We start from the raw sequence: 17,294 nt of genomic DNA on the forward strand, positions 1-17,294 counted from the left end.
GCCTCCTGTTCTTTCAGGGATTTCATAATGAATACTCCCCTTTCCCTACTGAACACAGGGAAATCTTTAATTCTTTAATCTGAGAGATTGACACTGGTGATTTATCAGCTGCAGGTTATCAGTAATAGTAATTTGGAGGGTTTGGGGAAAGAAGATGCCTGGCCAGACCTTGTGTTCTTTGAGTGAAAGGATCTTAGGCCCCCCTTTGTGGATTCCAAAGAAGGTCAAGGATGGACACTTGGTAGTGTTCCTTTCTCTGTCTCTCTGTTTTTGTGGTTGTTTTACTTATGTTTGGTTGTTCATTAACCCCACAGATCTAATGTGTATTTATAGACAGCAAAAGATTAAACAAAGATCTCTCATTCAGACCTTCAGAAGACAAAAGAGTCCCTGTCTCCTTTGGCTTAACCAATATTGCCTGGTGGAAAAATAACAAACAATCTTCCTCTCCTATATTTTTCTACTTTCTTCTCTGAAATAAGCTTCCTTCATTACTTGGATGCCTTTTGTTGTCCCTTATGGCTCTCAAGGAGGTCAGCTCTTGCAGTGGGTAATGCTATTTTCCTTTTTAGATGCTTTTTCTTAAATGCATTACAGGGTTCTGTGACTTGTAATTTCCGGCGAGTGCCATCGACCATTTAATTCTTTGCAATCTCTGCAGCAGATGCCAAACACATTTGCAGTAATTGGATGGCACTTAAGGGATTAGTCAAGACTGCCAAGACTCAACTCATCCAAACCACAGCTGGCTTTTTGTGCTGTTTCCATGGGAGCCTTGCTGTGTCTGCTTCTAAATTTATTTGCAATCTACATTTTGAATAAAATCCCCTGTGCAGAAGCCTCGTGACCTGTCTGTGTGGCCCTGACTCTGTGGCAGTGGCACAGTTGTGGCATATCCCTGAAAGACAGAAGATTTGCAAATGACCCTCGTTCAGGGTCAGGAACCATCTGCCCCCAGCCAGGTGAAGGAGCTGGCAGCAGTTTGGGGGCCAGGTTTTGTGGGCAGACGAGCTGCTGCAGATCTTCCAGAGGCCTCAGAGCTGCCAGGATGGTTCATGACCTTTCTGCCTCATGCAAAGGCAGCAGAGGGTTTGCAGAACCACTTCTTGGTTTCATCACCGTGGGCCCCCTCCCTGACCCAGCTTTGCATTTCTTTACAGCTTTGTGCTTCCCACAGGAGGACAGGACGTGTTTTGTGATGCTGCTTTGATCAGGGATGACACCAGCTGTTTATGGCTTTCTCACATGTCAGGAAGATTCCCAAACCTTGGGTTTCCCTCAGCATGTTCAGAAGATGCCAGGTTTGTGTAGAACTGGGAATGCAGTGCCCTGGGGCTTTGCAGGAGAAAGTGAGTTCAGCTCATCAGGAGAAGGGTGTCAGTAGTTCTTCATTATAAAGTGCAGGGCACAGACATAAGGGCATTGGAGATGAGCCATGGAGTGCTTTGCTGGGCTCAAGGGCCTGTTGGGGCAGCTTTATTTGGGGGGTAATTGAATTTCAGCTCTAAAGAGACATTTCCTGTCCTTATTTCCTGTCAGGGTGAATGAGCTGAGTGATGCTGCACTGGCTCTCCCACTCCCAGCTTGGCTAAGCTGGCTCCAGTTGGTCTGTGCAGCACAGCTGGGACACATCAGCCTCTTGCTGAACTGGGAACTGGTTTAGAACATCAGGGTCACACTGGTTTGGAGCAGACCTCAGGTGAGGTCAGGTGCCAGGCTGAGGGGGCTGCTCAGGAAATTTTTTCCTCTGGGGGTCAAGTCTGAATAGTAGCTGTGTTTTCCTGGACTGGAAGGAGTTACCAGCTGGTAATTCCAGGGAGGAAAGGTCAGAAGCCTTATTCTTTCTAGCTATTTCCATGAGGAAGGTGAAGGAAGGGGATGAAGGTTTCTCCCCAGTACTTGCAGTAAGGTAAGACCTGGCAGAGGTATCAAGCCAGGACCAATTTCATGTCTTTGTGTTATCCAAGAAGTAAATACTGATCTGTTGGGTGTATTCAAGAGCAGGGTTTCACCTTTAAACCAGTGGTTAATGTGAATACACTTCTTATTAAACCCCTTCAACTTTCATGCTTTGATTCAACATTCTTCTCTTATTTCCCAGGGATGCTTTTATTGTCTGACTTTAGGAGGTAAATTCATTGCAGCACAGCACTGCTGGTCCAGCTATCCTTGCACTCAGTCTCTCAGCAGTGTTTTATGTGCACTTTTATTAATTTCTGGTACTGAATCTACCTGATTCAGTGCCAGCTCTCCCACAGAACAGGGCGTGATGGGTTGGTTTCATTAGATGTGCACTATTTTTCCTTTCCCTCTGATCCTCTTCCTCAAGCACTTTCCCTTCTTGGTTTGGGGGACTGGAGTGGAGAAATGTCCCAGGTAATAATGACAACATTCCTGCATTCTGTATAGGAGATTCAGGACTTGGGAGGAACATGGAACCCATTCAAAGGCTGAAAATGGCTCTCCTGGAAATGAAAGGCTGAATCAAAGACAAAATATATTCTTCAACTTCAGCACTCTCCCATTTCCCTTCTCTTCCTTCAGACAGTTCTGGGTGCTCCTGTGGATTGTGACAGAAGCTCTTCCCACAAGTTCCCTTTCCATTGTGGCTGGGTGTGTGCAGCTGTGCTGGTTAGGAGGATAAAGAGAGGCTGATTTACCCTGCCAAGTCCCAGCCAGGATTGCAGGAGAAGCTGAACAGAGCATTTTCCACCACGAGCTGCACATATTTCTTTGTTCTTGCACCTGAACCCATCACCTTCAGAGAGCAGCTCATACCTGATGTCACTGATTTCTGTGGGCATGAGCTGTGGTCTGAAGGAACTTCCTCTCTCAACTTGTCTGACTCTTCACCTTGTTTTTTTGTAGATGTTGACTGACAAGTATGACAGCGTGACAACAAACCGCTAAAGGGGAGAGCTGACCTCTGCATTTTCTCCTTTCATTTCCTTGCCAAATCTCCTATTTACCTCCTCCCCATCACTCTGCTATTTCAGTAGCTGCCCTGGCGCCTGTTTCTAAGAGAAGATGGATCTGCATCACTCAGACATTTGCTGCAGGAGCATTTCAGTGCTGGAGAAATGTCTCAGCATTTCTGAGTCAGCCTTCGGGAGCCGATGGGTTCTGTAGCACTTGGCAGCAGGGTGGAGGGCAGGGTGGGGACCACGGGGACAATCGGTGCCTGGGGGTGATCATTTGGCACGGGAAGTGAACAGAAGTGCCCAAACCCGGCACTTCAGCAGCTGTGGTGAATCACGACTGTCCTGGCCAGGGCTGTCTGCCACTGCCTGGAAAGCACGTGCTCTGTTTGGGTGTAATTTGAAGATATGACTGGGCTGATGTTGAAATCTTCCCATGCCACAGCGTCAGATGCGACCTTGCAGCGTTTCAAATGCCCCCAGATCGGGGCAGAGGTTGAAAGTTTAATTTTCACAGTCCCTTCAGGTGGCATTTAGAGGCTGAGATAAACTCCAGGGAAGCTTAACACTGACAGGTGGAGGAAAAGTAGATGAGGAGCAGTCTGGGCAGACAGGGATGTGTATCCTATGAGTGTGTGTGAATTATGAGAAGGCAATCACTGTCAGCAGTGTGAGGAATTACGTACAGGTACAGGTGTGGCATGGTAGGAATTGAAAAAAATGAGAAAGGAGGAGTTTCAGTCCTGGAGGAGAAATCCTCCCTGGGAGAATTCCCAGACTGAGCAAACAGCCTTTGAGGGAACGGAGCAGAACTGGGGGTGTTTTTTCATGGGAAATTCAGGATGTTGAACTCAAAAAGGGAAATACCTTGCAGAGAAGATTCAACCTCTGTCCCTTGAGATGCTAGGTTATTTTTATCTTTAACTGATGACAATCAGGCTTTGTTGGGTTATTTATCCCCCTGCTGTGAACGAAACTGCTTTCATTTGAGCACCCACAGATACTTTGACAAACCCAGCAGTAGACTTGATTTCCAGGCAAGAAAAGAAAATCAAGGTGGTGAAAAAGAGGTGATAGAAACAACACCTGTAAGAGCATGCCACGAGCTAAATTTTTTGCAGCAGCAGCATTGTCAGCAAAAATTGGGCTTGTGCTGAGCAGTATTCTGAGGCACATTTGATACAAATGGAAACTTTTTATTCCAAAACAGCTACTGCACCAGTGCTTCTTCTTGATGCCTACAAAACCACAAGAAAATAACAGTTTTACCTTCGCTTTCTTGTTTTAATTTCAGTGATCAAATGTAGTTTACACCTTCAGGCCACACCTGGGGCAGAACATTTCTCGCTCTAAGGAATGGGGTTTTTTTAAACCTTTCTCAGATTAATTGACAGTGTAAATCCTTTCTCAGATTAAGTGACCTGGTAAAGAATTACAAAGGCTCAGGGCAGGGCTGCTCTGGCAGCCACCAGGTTACAAGGAGGCCACAGGCAGGTTTGTGTTCTAGTTTTGCTGGTGCTGGAGAAAGGTTTCTTTCCCTTTGCAGAGAAACTCTAGGGATGGCTCTGGGATGAGGGATAAAATCAGTGTTTTGTTCCTTATGACGCTGGTTGTGATTCTCTTGTGATTTGGAGCAACTTCATTAAAAACCAGATCCATCTGTTTAAATTCAACATGGAATTTAAGGAGGACGAAGGACAAAATTTTCATAAAGCCTGTGATCATGAGAATGATTTTTCCAGGGAAGGGAGCTGTGCAAGGCAGTGGCTTTATTTTTCTGACTAATAGAAATAAAAGGAGATACAGGAGCACAGTAACTGTTAATGGCAAAGAAAGGTCAATTACAGGGAAATTATGTTCCTTCAAATGAATTTAGCCATTACTGGCTCCCTCTGTAATTCGTCGTTGCAGTGAGCTGGGGAGCAGAGGGAGCTGCTGTGTCACTGGACTCTCACTGGCCTTGTGCTGTTGGTCCCTCATGACCCAGGGTGGAATTGGGGCAGCCCCAAAAGCCTCATGAAACTGAGATCTGGAGCTTTCACTGTGTGGAGGGGCCTTTGGGGCCAGGTGAAACAGGCCTGGCTGGGAACCTCTTGCGCACATTGCTTCCTGAAACAAACCCAGGCTGCTCATCCTGTCACCTGTGCTTGTTTCCCCAGGTCCAGTTCCTGGAAATCATTGATTTACCCTCAGGCACATGCAGAATTTATTCATTAGTTTCTTAGTTCGGGTTTGGGTGTGAAGGTGTGGGAGCCAGGCAGGTATTTTGGGTGACTGTCGAGGACCCTGGTTCTCATTGCTCATGCAAACATTTAAGAAATCAAAAATTTAACCCAATGTGTTGTCATCCTGTAAAGGCTGAAGAAAGACCTTAATCATTAAGAAATCGTGAGGGACTGTAGCTGTGTCCCCTTGGATGCTGCAGCTGAGCTCTGCTCTCTGGGGACCGGTGACAGGACCCGAGGGAGCGGCTGCAGCTGTGTCAGGGAGGGTCAGGTTGGATGTCAGGAAAAGGTTCTTCCAGAGGCTGGTGGGACACTGAACAGGCTCCCCAGCGAATGCTCACAACCTGACAGAGCTTCAGGAGTTTTTGGACAATGCCCCAGGCACAGGGCGGGATTTTTGGGGTGTCTGTGCAGGGCTAAGAGTTGGACTCGCTGATTCTTGTGGGTCCCTTCCAGCTCAGCACGTTCTGTGATTGTGTGAACATGGCTTTACACTAGAATATATTTCATTCTGGGCATTTTGGAGGGGGAGAGAATGAAACCTGGGGGCAAAACTAAGCGGGGAGAAGGGCTTCCCCAAGGGATGAATCAGCTGAAAAGCAGCTCAGGAAGGATGTGACTTAGTGCAGCTGCTGGATTCTGACTGAGCTGCTGCCGGAGAGCAGCTGAGGGAGGGAGGGAGGAGGAGGAGGAGATCAGGGCTGGTGTGTCAGGTTTCCGTGCACTGCACGTGTGGGTGGTGCGAGCTGTGCCTGCTCCAGCCACCGAGCGAGCCGGGAGCATGGGGCAGGTGGCTTGGAAGGCTTTATTTCTGTCTCTTTTTGATTATAAAACGGAGAAATACGTCATTGCAAAGAACAAGAAGGTCGGGGTCCTCTACCGAGTGGTGCAGCTCTCCATCCTGGCTTACCTGGTGGGGTAAGAATCACTCTCTGCTTCATGTTTTGCTGGGATAAAGATGAATTTTGCTGTGATAAAGATGGATTAGGGTACTCTGCATAGCTGTGCCTCCTGATTTTAATGCAGGTAATTAGACAGGTTTATACACCTGCATTTTGTAATGTCTAGTAGATTATAGCTGATTTTTCACCTGCTAGGGATGGTTAGATTCAGCTCTCCCTTTCAGATTAAGCTCAGGTTAAAAATAGACCCAGTGACTATGGCTTTGTACTGCATTATTTATGCTTTTATTTCTATATCTTGTGGGAATGGTGCCAAACCTTAACACCAGACTCATCAGGAACAACGGGCATTAATGGCCACGCTGCTGAGCCTTGAGGCACACCTGGGTTTTCTGCACAGCACCATGACCTGCTCATCTCTAGAGGGAAGGGAAGCAAGCAGAAAGTGGGAGATTTCTTTGCTGGAGTGGGCTGCAGCAGCCAGGCTTGTGGGGGCTGAGGCAGCAGGAATGTCGGCTGCCTTGCATTCATTTCAGAGCAGGGCGGCTTGGCTCAGGAATAGCTCGGGAAAGGCCCAGTTCTGCAGCAGGCTGGTCACACTGGTGTGTAATGGGCACAGGGATCGTCCCTGCAGGCTCAGACCTGGAATTATCCAGCCTGTGCTGTTGATTCCTGAGTTTCTGAGGCTTTTTGGATTGTGACAGCCAACTCTGTTCCCTTACTGTCTGTCCCTCGCTGTCTGTGCTTCTGAGTCCCGTCACCTTTCCCACACCTCGTGTTTCCACTGATTAAATATAGCAGAGTCATTTTTATGTGCCAGGTGTATTTATAGAAAGCTGTGCAGCCCCAGAACCTGCTCTAGTGAGCAGAGCACCAGTGAAACCTCAGCAGTCTGGCATGGACTGGCTGAAGGAGGAATCCTGTGGATAACCCTGCCAAGGACTAAGAGGGATACAGTGTGGACAGGGAATGGCTGTTTTTCTCCCTTGGCATCTATTGCCTCCTGCAAACCCTTGGCACTGTCACTGATGGTCCCTGCAGTGGCTCCTTTGTGGCTGGGGCTTACAGGAACATGTTCCTGTTCAAAGGCTGGCTTGGGGTGGGGATCATCAAAATCTTCTGGATTACTTCTTGGGTGCAGCTGCCATTCCTTCATTGATTCACTGTGGAAAAGGCAAGGGTCTGCTTCTGAGCTCTCCTGGGAGAGGAAGTCAGTGTTCTTGGGAAAAGTAGGAAACTGCCAGGGTGGGGAATGTTAATGTGCAGGTTTGTCACACGTGGCAGGTGAAGGGCTGTGTGCTGCCAGTGCTGCTCAGCCCCTTCCCCTCCTCATGGGCAGGAGAGCCCTGCAAAAGGGAGCTGTGCCACAGAAATAGCCTCTCTCCCTCTCCCAACCTGCCCCAGCACCCTCAGCTTCTCCAAGGGTGGTTTATTGTCCTGGCAGGTGATTTTGGCAGTATTGTGGGGGAGCTGGAAGCATTTCATTTAAGCCAGAGGTTTTCACCCAGGGAAATGGAACTCCTGCTGCTTTCCAGTGGGGAGAAGTAAGCAAAGCCTTCCCTTGGACTGCTTGGCAAGGCAGCAGCTCTCCCAGGGTGCAATCAGGTTGTTCCCATCACAGTGGTGTTATAAACATGTATTATATTGGCTTCTCGCAAAGTATAAAAGTAGATATTATATAATGTTAGAAATGCTTTTTACTGTGTGGATGTAGTTTTCTCTCTTTTTAGCAAGAATGTTAGCAAGTGTGAGCACGTAAGATAACCTCCAAGTGAACAGAGGATGAGGCCCAAGGAGCTGCTGATCAACACTTTGTCCAGGGAGCAAAAGGGCCCAAAGGCTGCTCTGCCCGGAGAACAGGCGGCCAGGAGAGCCCAGAGCCGCTCTCGCCGCTCTGCCCGGAGAGACGAAGAGGCCCAAAGCTGCAATCAGCCCTGTCTGTCTGGAGAATTAAGAAATCCACCCTACCATCGACTCTTGCCTAGCGGGCCCAACCCCAAGAATCAAGAGAAATAAAACCACGAGGCAGAAGACTACGCCTGCTCTAAAAAGGCGGAACCAAGGAGTGGCCATGCAGAACAGCTCCGGGAAAAGTTTTAATATGAATGAAGAACAGACAGTAAAAATGGTATAAAAAGGACTGACCTCTGGCATCAGGTGTGCTCTTGGCAGAGCACCAAGGCACCCGGCCGTTACCCCTCTGCTTTATTTGATGTGTCTCTTATTGTCTTTATATTAAACCCTTTAAATTCTCACAGGAGAGTGAACCTCGTTTTTCACAATGGCTTACAAAAGACCCTGTATCCAGCTGAGAACATTCCCTCCAGGTTTCTGTGAGGAATACCCAGCTCACCTGCAGGAGTTTTATCTCCCCAGCCGTGCTCTGTTGCTGACTGGCAGTTCAGTGGCACATGTGAAACCAACCACGCTCTCCCCTGCAACAGCCTGTATTGTTTTTCATCTTGAGAACCACAGCCCTGCTTTTCCTTTGTCTTTCTGAGGTTGCTGAGTGTAGCACAGACAGAAGTGGGAGGCTTTGGTTTTTTACTTCATGACCTGATATTACTCATTTCTCCCCTGCTGACAAGCACAGCTTGTGTCCAAGAGTTTATCCTTTATTAGCAGTAGTACTTACAGACGGTTTGGTGTCATTGGCATGTTTTGTATTGACCTTGGTGTGAATTTCTGTCTTACTCATTCCCTGACCACATCTAACGCTGCTGTGTTCACACAGGTGGGTGTTTGTTGTCAAGAAAGGCTACCAGGACACAGACACATCCCTCCAGAGCTCTGTCATTACCAAGCTAAAAGGGGTGGCCTTCACCAACACCTCGGAGCTGGGGGAGAGGCTGTGGGATGTTGCAGACTATGTCATCCCTCCCCAGGTTGGCATCACCCCCTGCTCCTGTCTCTGCCCGGGTGGGTGCTGAAGTGAGCTATCCAGGTCTTTCCTGTGAATTAGCTGGAGCTGGGATACAAGGAAGTAATGCTGGAAGGGGTTTTCTGCTGTGACTTTTTATTTGAGATGCTGGGGTGCTCTGCCTCCCCCCAGGACCGTGGGCTGGCTCTTATGGTTGTGTGTGCACCCACAGCGTGAGGGAATTCATCCAAACAAATCTCCACACAAAGGGTGATGTTGTATCTCAGCCTGAATAGCTTCTGGAGAGAGGGGGGTTGTTCTCTTCTGCAGAGAGCTGCACCCTCCCTGTTACAAGTATTTTAAAAGTAAACCAGGTTTTCTAACTCTTTGTTTATTGCAGGGTGAAAGCGTCTTCTTTGTCATGACAAATCTGATTGTGACCCCAAACCAGAGACAAGACACGTGTCCTGAGGTAGGAAGAACTGAGCCCCTTGACCCCCAGACCCGTGCAAAACCAGGGGTAAGAACTGACAGAGGACACTTCTGGAGCAACAAAGAAAGGAAGGATGAAAAACAAGTGTTTTTTTCCTGTAGTGTAATACCTCAGTAGGGAGATTACTGTAAACCTGGGAGGCTCAGCTGTCTTAATTTCCAGAGGTGCTGATCATGTAGAGCCTTCCTGACTTTAGGTGGTGTTGGATTTCTTCCCAGCTGGAGATGAGACCTGGCAGAGATTGCTCAGGGTTAGGAAAGGCCATGGGAAAACAACTTCAGGGTAGTTATGGGTAGAGGAGACTTTTTAAGAGCCCCATCCTCTGTAGGGATGTTTGGAATGGGCTGGAGCCCGGGGGAGGAGGTCTCTGGCTGTGCAGGGAGTGCTGTGTCCACGGAGCACATGGATTTTCCATGTCACAGCCCGGAGCACAGCTGGAGTGGTCAGGGCACTGCTGTCCTCTGGTGGCCGTGCAGGGGCAGGTTTGGGCCAGAGAACTTGGTGGCTTAGATCCAAGGTAGGGCTATCTTAAAGCAAAGTGACCTCCTGCCTGGTTTTGGTGAGTACTAATGTTGGTTTTTTTCAGTCTGTCCCTCTCCAGACTGAGCAGAACCCAAAACCAGGACAGTGTGAGTGAATCCTGGTGCTCCTGGTGGTGGGATATATTTGCATGACGCCCAGTTACCAGTTCAGCTGCGTGGTTTTAGTGCTCATACAGAGCATTCACCCCACGTCAGCAGCACTTTCTCACCCCTCCAGCTCTGGTGTCCTGTCACACTGTCCCTTGTGTCCTTTTCCACTTTGCAGAGTGCCAGCATTCCCGATGCCCTGTGTGACAAGGACACGGACTGCCTGGAAGGGGAAGCAGTGGTGGCTGGCAATGGTAAGGGAAGGGTAATGTCCTCTCTGTGCTGTGTCTGGTGTCCTTCAGAGGCCTCAGCCTGGTTACACCCCCTGATCTCTGATTTCAGAGAGCACCAAGGCCTTTCTTTTCTTTCCTTTCTTTTCTTAAGATCCCTGCCTTGCTTGCATCGGTGGCTGGGCCAGGGAACCCTGGGTTGCTCAGAGACACAACAAGAGGGTGTTTGTTCCAGCTGAGAGGCCCTTTCACAGCAGGGAGGAGAGGGAAAATCCTCTATTTTCACGTGCCCTGTAGGCAAGGAGGGGAGGTGACTGCTCGGTGTGACCTTTTCTGTGATGTCTGCTCGCAGGGGTTAAGACTGGCCGTTGTTTGAAAGACAGGGACAGCACCAGAGGGACTTGTGAGGTACTGGCCTGGTGCCCAGTGGAGAAAAGATCCAAGCCCAAGTATGTCCTGTTTCAAAACTTGAGTTGCTTGGCTTGTGTGTCACTCAGGGCAGTTCCTGTGTCCCCTCTGCTTGTATGCTTGCTCAAATGTTGGCTCTTCAGTGCAGGAGGGGGCTCTGCAAGGCCCCTCTGGCAGGACTGGCCCTCTGCTCCCCTTGCTTTGTTCCCTGGCTGTTCCCAGCTCTCAGGTCCCTGAACCTGCACACTCCTCACCAACCCCTTGCTGGCACTGTGGGGGAAGTGGCACGGCTGGCCTGGTGCCATCCAACCTTTTGGATGAAGATGCTTCTAAAATGGCAATTCAAGATTTCACATGTGTGCAGGGTACGAAGACAGAGAACAAACCCTTCTCTTCCAGGAAACCACTTCTGGGCAGCGCAGAAAACTTCACTGTTTACATCAAGAACTCCATTCGCTTCCCCAAGTTTAAGTTCTCCAAGTAAGTGCACAGGTTCCTGAGCTGCTCCTGCTCAACAGATATTCCCCCTCCTCCAGAAAAATGAAGTCCCTGGACAAGGCTGGCAAAAAAGGCAAATTTAAAAATATTTGTTTGCCTTTGCTGCTGCAAGATGAACAAACTAAAGCAGTGTAGAAAGGTGCGTGTTCTGGTTCTTGTCCTGGGCTCAGATAGGCAGCTCTAGCATCCCTTTGTTTTTCCCTTGAGAAAACCAGGTGGCCCTGAAGCAGTATGGCAGCCTGCACCATGCAAGCCCAGATTCAACTGGCCAAGTCCTTTTCTGGCCAGGAGGTCATTTTTGGGGAGACAGACTGCTTTCTCCAGGCCAGCAGCAGAGACACTCGCAGGATGACAAGGCTGGTGTGCACAGAGGGTGTTGGAGAAGCCTTTTGTCTTTGTAGGCTGTGAAGGCAAGAAAAGAGGGAGACAAGGTGGATTCCCCTGTTTCCTATGTGCAGGATGAATGTGCTGGCAACTGACAACGAGTCCTACCTGAAGAGCTGTCGCTACAGCCAGGAGCATCCCTACTGCCCCATCTTCGTGCTGGGGAACATCGTCCGCTGGGCTGGGGGCAACTTCCAGGAAATGGCCTCGGAGGTAGGAGTGCCCCTCGGGCTCATGTGTGTTCCCAGCTGGCCGTACTGCTCACTGGGAGGCTGTGAGGAGTCACTGCCCAGGGAGCTGCCTCCTGTCCAGGCTGCACTGCAGAGGTGCCAGTGCTTAAAGTCAAGCTGGTCCTATTTATCCTGTCCCCAGGGAATGGGGGTCCTCTAAAAGAGCTGGTTGGGTCAGCTATCTTCTATTCAGGGCTGCCCAAACTGCTGCTCTGCCATTGGGGATTCTTTGTTTAATTTCAGTGTTACTACACTGTTGGTTTAAACCCAGAACCCTGGAACTCCATCCCTGCATAAAAGATCATCTTCCCCACTGAAGTGTGGAATGAAATCAATGTCCTGGGATGAGAAGCCTCAGGATACCAGCACAGGGAAGAGTGGGTTGTAGAGTACTAATGGGATTAATGTCACACACCTGAACTCAGCCCAGCCAGGCCTGTGTGCCCCCTTGTCTGTGACCAGAAGTGCAGCTGTTTCTTGTCCCTGGGGAAAACCTGCCCAAGGGTCTGATAAATTTGAAGACACTTTAACTGAACTAAGCTTAAACAACTCACCCTGTCTCTCTCTTTTAAGGGTGGTGTGATAGGAATTCAGATTGAATGGAACTGTGATCTTGATAAAGCCCCTTCTGAATGTAATCCTCACTATTCTTTTAGCCGGCTGGATAACAAGTCTGCAGAAACATCCATCTCTTCTGGGTACAACTTCAGGTGGGTACAGAGGAGGGCACAATGCAGTACCACAGCTGGGCTGGGCTGCTTGGACTTGCAGGTGCTGGAGGTTGGCAGTGGAGTGGCACCAAGCCTGTACCAGCCACTGCTCCAGCCAAGCACAGAGTGCTGCAGAGGAGGGAGGGAGGGAGGTAGGGAGTGCTTCTGGCAGGCTAAAGCTCATTTTGCTAAGGGAACAGATCTGTTTGGAGAGATTTGTGAATTCAGAGGGGCAGGTGGACTTAAACCCAGCATTGTTGCATTCCAGGTTTGCCAAGTATTACCGGGATGCTGAGGGGGTCGACTACCGGACGCTCATTAAAGCGTACGGAATCCGCTTCGATGTGATGGTGAACGGCAAGGTGAGGCCCCAGGCCAGAATGTCCCAGAGCCTGGAGAGAAAGAAGGTGGGGACATTTCTCAGTGGGAAGGCAGTTCTGGGGTGAGACAGCCTCTCTGCCTTGTTGTAGGAAAGGGCTTTTCCCATCTGTCCATGTGGAGCTAACCCTGTGTAAGAGAGATTACCTGGAGTGCAGCTGAGCCTGCAACTCCTCTACTTAAAACCCGGCTCATGTAAAGCCCAGTGCTTTACATGAAGAAGTAAATGTGCCCCAGAGACTTGTTTTCCATGTGCAAGCACTGCAGAGAAAAAGGAAACCTAATCCAGGGATGATGCCAGCTCAGAAATGCAGCCAAGGACAGTTGGATCTGAGACACACAGACCTTCAGCCTCCAAGATTGTTCACTGCAAATCCCCCGTGGTTGTGCCTGTGAACAAAACACACCCATGGGGCAGCAGCAGCTTCCCCAGTGTAGTACCACACCCTTGAGTTTGTTTGTGAGTTGTTCTCTCAGTGGTGATTTCATGACCTTTCTTCTTCCAGGCAGGGAAATTTAACATCATTCCCACCATTATCAATATCAGCTCAGGGCTGGCACTCATGGGAGCTGTAAGTGAATGTTCTGTCTTAAAGTAACATATTGGGACCCAGACCTCAAATGGGATGAAAATGGGATGGGGTGTTGAAATCTTTTCCAGCAGAATCTTTACTGCTCTGACTACTCAGCCAGATGTGTCTGTGTCCTGTCTTAAAGGCATTTATTAATGTACCTGGCACCTAAAACACCTCCACAGGGGGTATATAATATATATATGCCCCAGGAAATGCATGGAGAATGAAGGAAAGTACTGCTTCTCCAAGTTATTCTTCAATTAATGTTCATTTCTAATGAGATCAGAACAGTTCCTCTCCCATTTCAAAGATAAAACACAAGTTCTTTCCTTTTGCAGGGAGCTTTCTTTTGTGACCTGGTGCTGCTGTATCTGATCAAGAAGAGCAACTTTTATCGAGGCAAAAAGTACGAGGAAGTGAAGTAAGTGGGCCTGGATTTGTGTTAAAAATCATGGCTTTTTGTTATGAGTGATAGAAATAGGAGGAGGTACAGCAGCACAGTTCCAGGGAAATGAATTCCTCCAAATGAGTTTGGCCAAGTTATTGTCTCCCTCTGTATTCCTTGCTGCAGTGAGCTGGGGAGCAGAGGGAGCTGCTGTGTCATGGTTGGACTGGCAATGGCCTCGTGCTGTTGGTCCCTCATGACCCAGGGTGGAATTGGGGCAGCTCCAACAGCCTCATAAAACTGAGATCTGGAGCTTTCACTGTGTGGAGGGGCCTTTGGGGTAAGGTGAGACAGGCCTGGCTGGGAACCTCTTTGCTTCCTGAAACAAACCCAGGCTGCTCATCCTCTTTGCCACCTGTGCTTGTTCCCCCAGGTCCAGTTCCAGGAAGTCCTTGTCGAGCCCTACGCTGAACGGGAATCAGAGCCCAGACCAGCTCGGCACGCTCTAGGCACAGCAATGGCTCTGCCAGCTGGACTCGTGCTCCAGGAAAACCACACAGGTGTGGCACCACACCAGCACTGGGAGGTGGACATACCCCAGATCAGGCCTACTATTATCAGGATTCCCAGAGGAAAAAGCCTCCTCTAAAGACTGCCTTTCTTCCCTAAGATTTCTCTGGTGTCCTGAGCTTGCAACAGTGTGTCATCACTATGGATTTATAAAATGATTTTTATAAAAGGACAAAGAAGGCACCAAAGGAATGTTTTCATGTCCACTGATAGATATATCTGTACTTATGCCAATAGCCAGCATTGTCCTGTGGCTGTGCTTTGCTTCCATGTGCAGAAAAGCTGTGATGGGAACCACCACTGGCACTTTGGGAAGGGCTGAAGCTGAAATCCAACCTAATTCCTGCTCTGCTGCCTTGGCAGCCACCGCTTCCAGCTCCTGCCTGGCTGATGTGACATCAGGTGTGAAGCAGCAGGACTGCTCTGCTCGGGAAGTGCAGGGAAATGTGGCATTGGAGCAGCTCTTGGAGCTGGGGAAGGGGCTGTGACCCTGCAGGACCTGAGGCAAGGGGGGACAGTCACTCTTATGGGGGGTTCATGCACTGGAAAGCAACGTGGCCCTGGAAGCACCTGCACAGGTTCTGCCTCCTTGGTTCAGTGCCTGGTTTCATTTGCTCAGGATTGTCCTTCCTGCATCACTTCCTGGTTTCTCGTGGTGGGGAGATCTGGATGGGGCACTCAATGCTTCTGTTTCTCACAGCACCCTGGGCTGTGCTGCAGACTGAAAAGAGCAGCTCTGCCAGTGACACAGGCCTTGTCAGCTTCCTCCAAATACACCAACAGCAGGGGAATTTAGAAGACATCTGCCTGCTACTTCAACACCAGTAACCTCCAGGAAATACAAGCGGGGATGTAATCTCAGAAAAGGGCTTATGGAATATCATTGTGTTCTGTAAATGCTGCCCCATCACCACTGACTGGGAGCTGTCCTGATGAAGATTAAATGTGTCTGTGCACTCTTTGAATAACAAAATTTAAAGGGCTCCTGCTGCAGCATCTGAGCGTGGCCTTCAGGGAGCTGCTGCCATCGAGTGTCTGCACAAATGGCACCAGCAGCTGCACCCACCTCTGCTTTAACTTCTTTAAGGTGGTTACTCTGAGGTACAGCTTCATCCTCAATTAAAATTCACCTCTGTTAGCAGCAGCAAACTCTGAACCCAGTCACTGATAGCAAACCCCACCCAGTCTAGTTCCCTCCCTCTGCTTCTGTGTATTGAGACAAAAATGGGGCTAGAAAGTAGAATTAAACAGCAGAGTTAATTTAGGATAAGCTATGTACCTCTGGTGCTCTAATCTCATCTAAAACCTTCTCTCCATGTCAGAAGTTTTTCCTCTAGGCAAACACAAGTCACCACGTGGGGAACTGCTCGAGAGTTACCACAGGCAGCCCAGGCTTTTGACTGTCAGGGTTGAATTCGAGTTGAGTAATTTCTGGATGGTGAAACACATGGTGAACCCCCCATGTGACATCAGGGCCTGGCACAACTCCTGGCGACCAAGCAGCTCCTCCTAACGTGCAAAGCTGAGTGTGCTCTGCTGAAACCATTGTTTTAACTTGCCAAAACATCCTCTTGTTGGAGGACTAAAGCTGTTTCCTGAATCTAAGTCTTCAGGCCTCCCAGATCCCCTAGAATGTTTCCTTTCTTTATACTGTGTAACACAATTCCTACAACCCCTGCTGTTAATAAAACATAACCAGATTCCTTCTCAGGAGCTCGTTTCTTGACTTTGACTTTTTTTTCCTTCTTGTGTTTCATGTTCAGCAATAAAATGTGTCACTGTAGGCCACTGCTCCCTGAGAGTGTTCTGTACAGTGTTTTTTCAGGTCACAGCACCTTCTCTTGGTGATACACTGATGTAAGCAAGTCAATGAATCACTTATTTTTGCAGGAACAGGGCTATAGGCAAGGCATTACCTGGATGGTGGGTGATGGAATTATCCTCTTTAGTGGCTTTTCTGGTGACCAGTGACAAACACCTGTGACAGTGTCATTTACTGATGGCAATTGTAGAAGAGAACGTTTGCACGTACATTTCTGTACCAAGGAAACAAATACAGGAGGCATCCAAGTGGTGCTTCACATTCAGTTTAATTAGAACAGTGCTACTGATTAATTTGTACTTGGACATAATTTACCAACAGCATTAACGACACGAGCCATGGACAACAGTTTGGAAGGTGAGCTGGCCTATTGTGTAGTGACTTTTGGCAACAGTCCTCCTGCTCCGTTAGCCCCGGAGCTGCTCAGTACACGTGGACCATCCCGTACAGGAAAGTCCAGAACAGGACGTAGGTGAAGAGCCCTCCCACGAGCCCCCCCGTGAACAGCGGCCTCCGCGACTTAAAGTACTTGTTCCACCGCCGCCCAGCCTTCAGCACCAGCAGCACGGAGAGGAGGACGGAGGCCAGGAAGTAGAAGATGAAGCCGTACAGGCCGGTGAGGCCGAGGATCCCCGCCGTGGCGCCCGACAGGGCGGACACCGAGGTGCGGCAATAGTCCAGGATGGCCGCGTTGCCCCGCACCGCCGCCTCGCTGATGAACTGCGGCCCCTCGCGCTTGGCCACCACGGCGGCCATGGCTCCGCGCCGGGCTCGGGCACCTCCTCGCTCGCACCGACACTGGGGTGAAGCAAACACACGCTGTACGAGCCCGCCCGCCCTCAGGCCGCCGGGACAGCTGCGCGGCCCCGCGGCCCTCCTGCCCGTCCTCCCCTCCCTCCGTACCTCTCATCCACGGCGGCGCGCAGCCCCGCCGCTCCGGCAGGCCTCGCACCTTGCCAAGGGACCCCGCACACCGCCCGTCACCGCGGGCCGCCCGCCGGGCCCGGCCTGCCCCGACCGCGCCGCCGGCACCGCCCCACCGCCATCTTGGCGCGGGGGCCGACGGGCCGCGGCCGC

General features: G+C 49.8%; 2 protein-coding genes across 6 annotated transcripts; one reads left to right on the forward strand and one right to left on the reverse strand.

Moving 5' to 3' along the window:
- The first annotated feature begins 1,742 nt into the window (after positions 1 to 1,742).
- On the forward strand, positions 1,743 to 16,302 carry P2RX5 (purinergic receptor P2X 5). 5 transcript variants are annotated; one of them, XM_069033710.1, is made up of 12 exons: positions 1,743 to 1,909; positions 8,780 to 8,930; positions 9,306 to 9,425; positions 10,206 to 10,281; positions 10,610 to 10,706; positions 11,065 to 11,145; positions 11,622 to 11,760; positions 12,351 to 12,487; positions 12,756 to 12,849; positions 13,372 to 13,437; positions 13,779 to 13,861; positions 14,259 to 16,301. In XM_069033710.1, exons 1-12 carry the CDS (start codon positions 1,857 to 1,859, stop codon positions 14,332 to 14,334), a joined length of 1,173 nt encoding a protein of 390 aa, XP_068889811.1. In that variant the 5' UTR covers positions 1,743 to 1,856; the 3' UTR covers positions 14,335 to 16,301. The 5 variants fall into 5 exon arrangements, with proteins under 5 accessions (XP_068889811.1, XP_068889808.1, XP_068889809.1 ...); XM_069033707.1 differs by lacking the exon at positions 1,743 to 1,909 and adding an exon at positions 5,851 to 6,061; XM_069033708.1 differs by lacking the exon at positions 1,743 to 1,909 and adding an exon at positions 5,851 to 6,061 and having other exon boundaries at positions 9,306 to 9,377; positions 14,259 to 16,300.
- A 164-nt stretch (positions 16,303 to 16,466) lies between these two features.
- Positions 16,467 to 17,287, reverse strand: EMC6 (ER membrane protein complex subunit 6). The gene is made up of 2 exons (XM_069033249.1): positions 17,121 to 17,287; positions 16,467 to 17,015 (listed from the first exon to the last, which is right to left on the reverse strand). Exon 2 carries the CDS (start codon positions 16,971 to 16,973, stop codon positions 16,641 to 16,643), a length of 333 nt encoding a protein of 110 aa, XP_068889350.1. The 5' UTR covers positions 16,974 to 17,015; positions 17,121 to 17,287; the 3' UTR covers positions 16,467 to 16,640.
- Positions 17,288 to 17,294: the final 7 nt, after the last annotated feature.

The sequence above is a fragment of the Aphelocoma coerulescens genome, chromosome 19, assembly GCF_041296385.1.
Source record: "Aphelocoma coerulescens isolate FSJ_1873_10779 chromosome 19, UR_Acoe_1.0, whole genome shotgun sequence".
NCBI lineage: Eukaryota > Metazoa > Chordata > Aves > Passeriformes > Corvidae > Aphelocoma > Aphelocoma coerulescens.

Bases quoted from the DNA above. Each gene is read 5' to 3' on its own strand.
- EMC6 (XM_069033249.1), bottom strand. From the start codon at position 16,973: ATGGCCGCCGTGGTGGCCAAGCGCGAGGGGCCGCAGTTCATCAGCGAG.
- P2RX5 (XM_069033707.1), top strand. From the start codon at position 5,925: ATGGGGCAGGTGGCTTGGAAGGCTTTATTTCTGTCTCTTTTTGATTAT. The intron at 8,931-9,305 runs GTTGGCATCACC...TGTTTATTGCAG, and splicing joins ACTATGTCATCCCTCCCCAG to GGTGAAAGCGTCTTCTTTGT. The intron at 12,850-13,371 runs GTGAGGCCCCAG...TTCTTCTTCCAG, and splicing joins ATGTGATGGTGAACGGCAAG to GCAGGGAAATTTAACATCAT.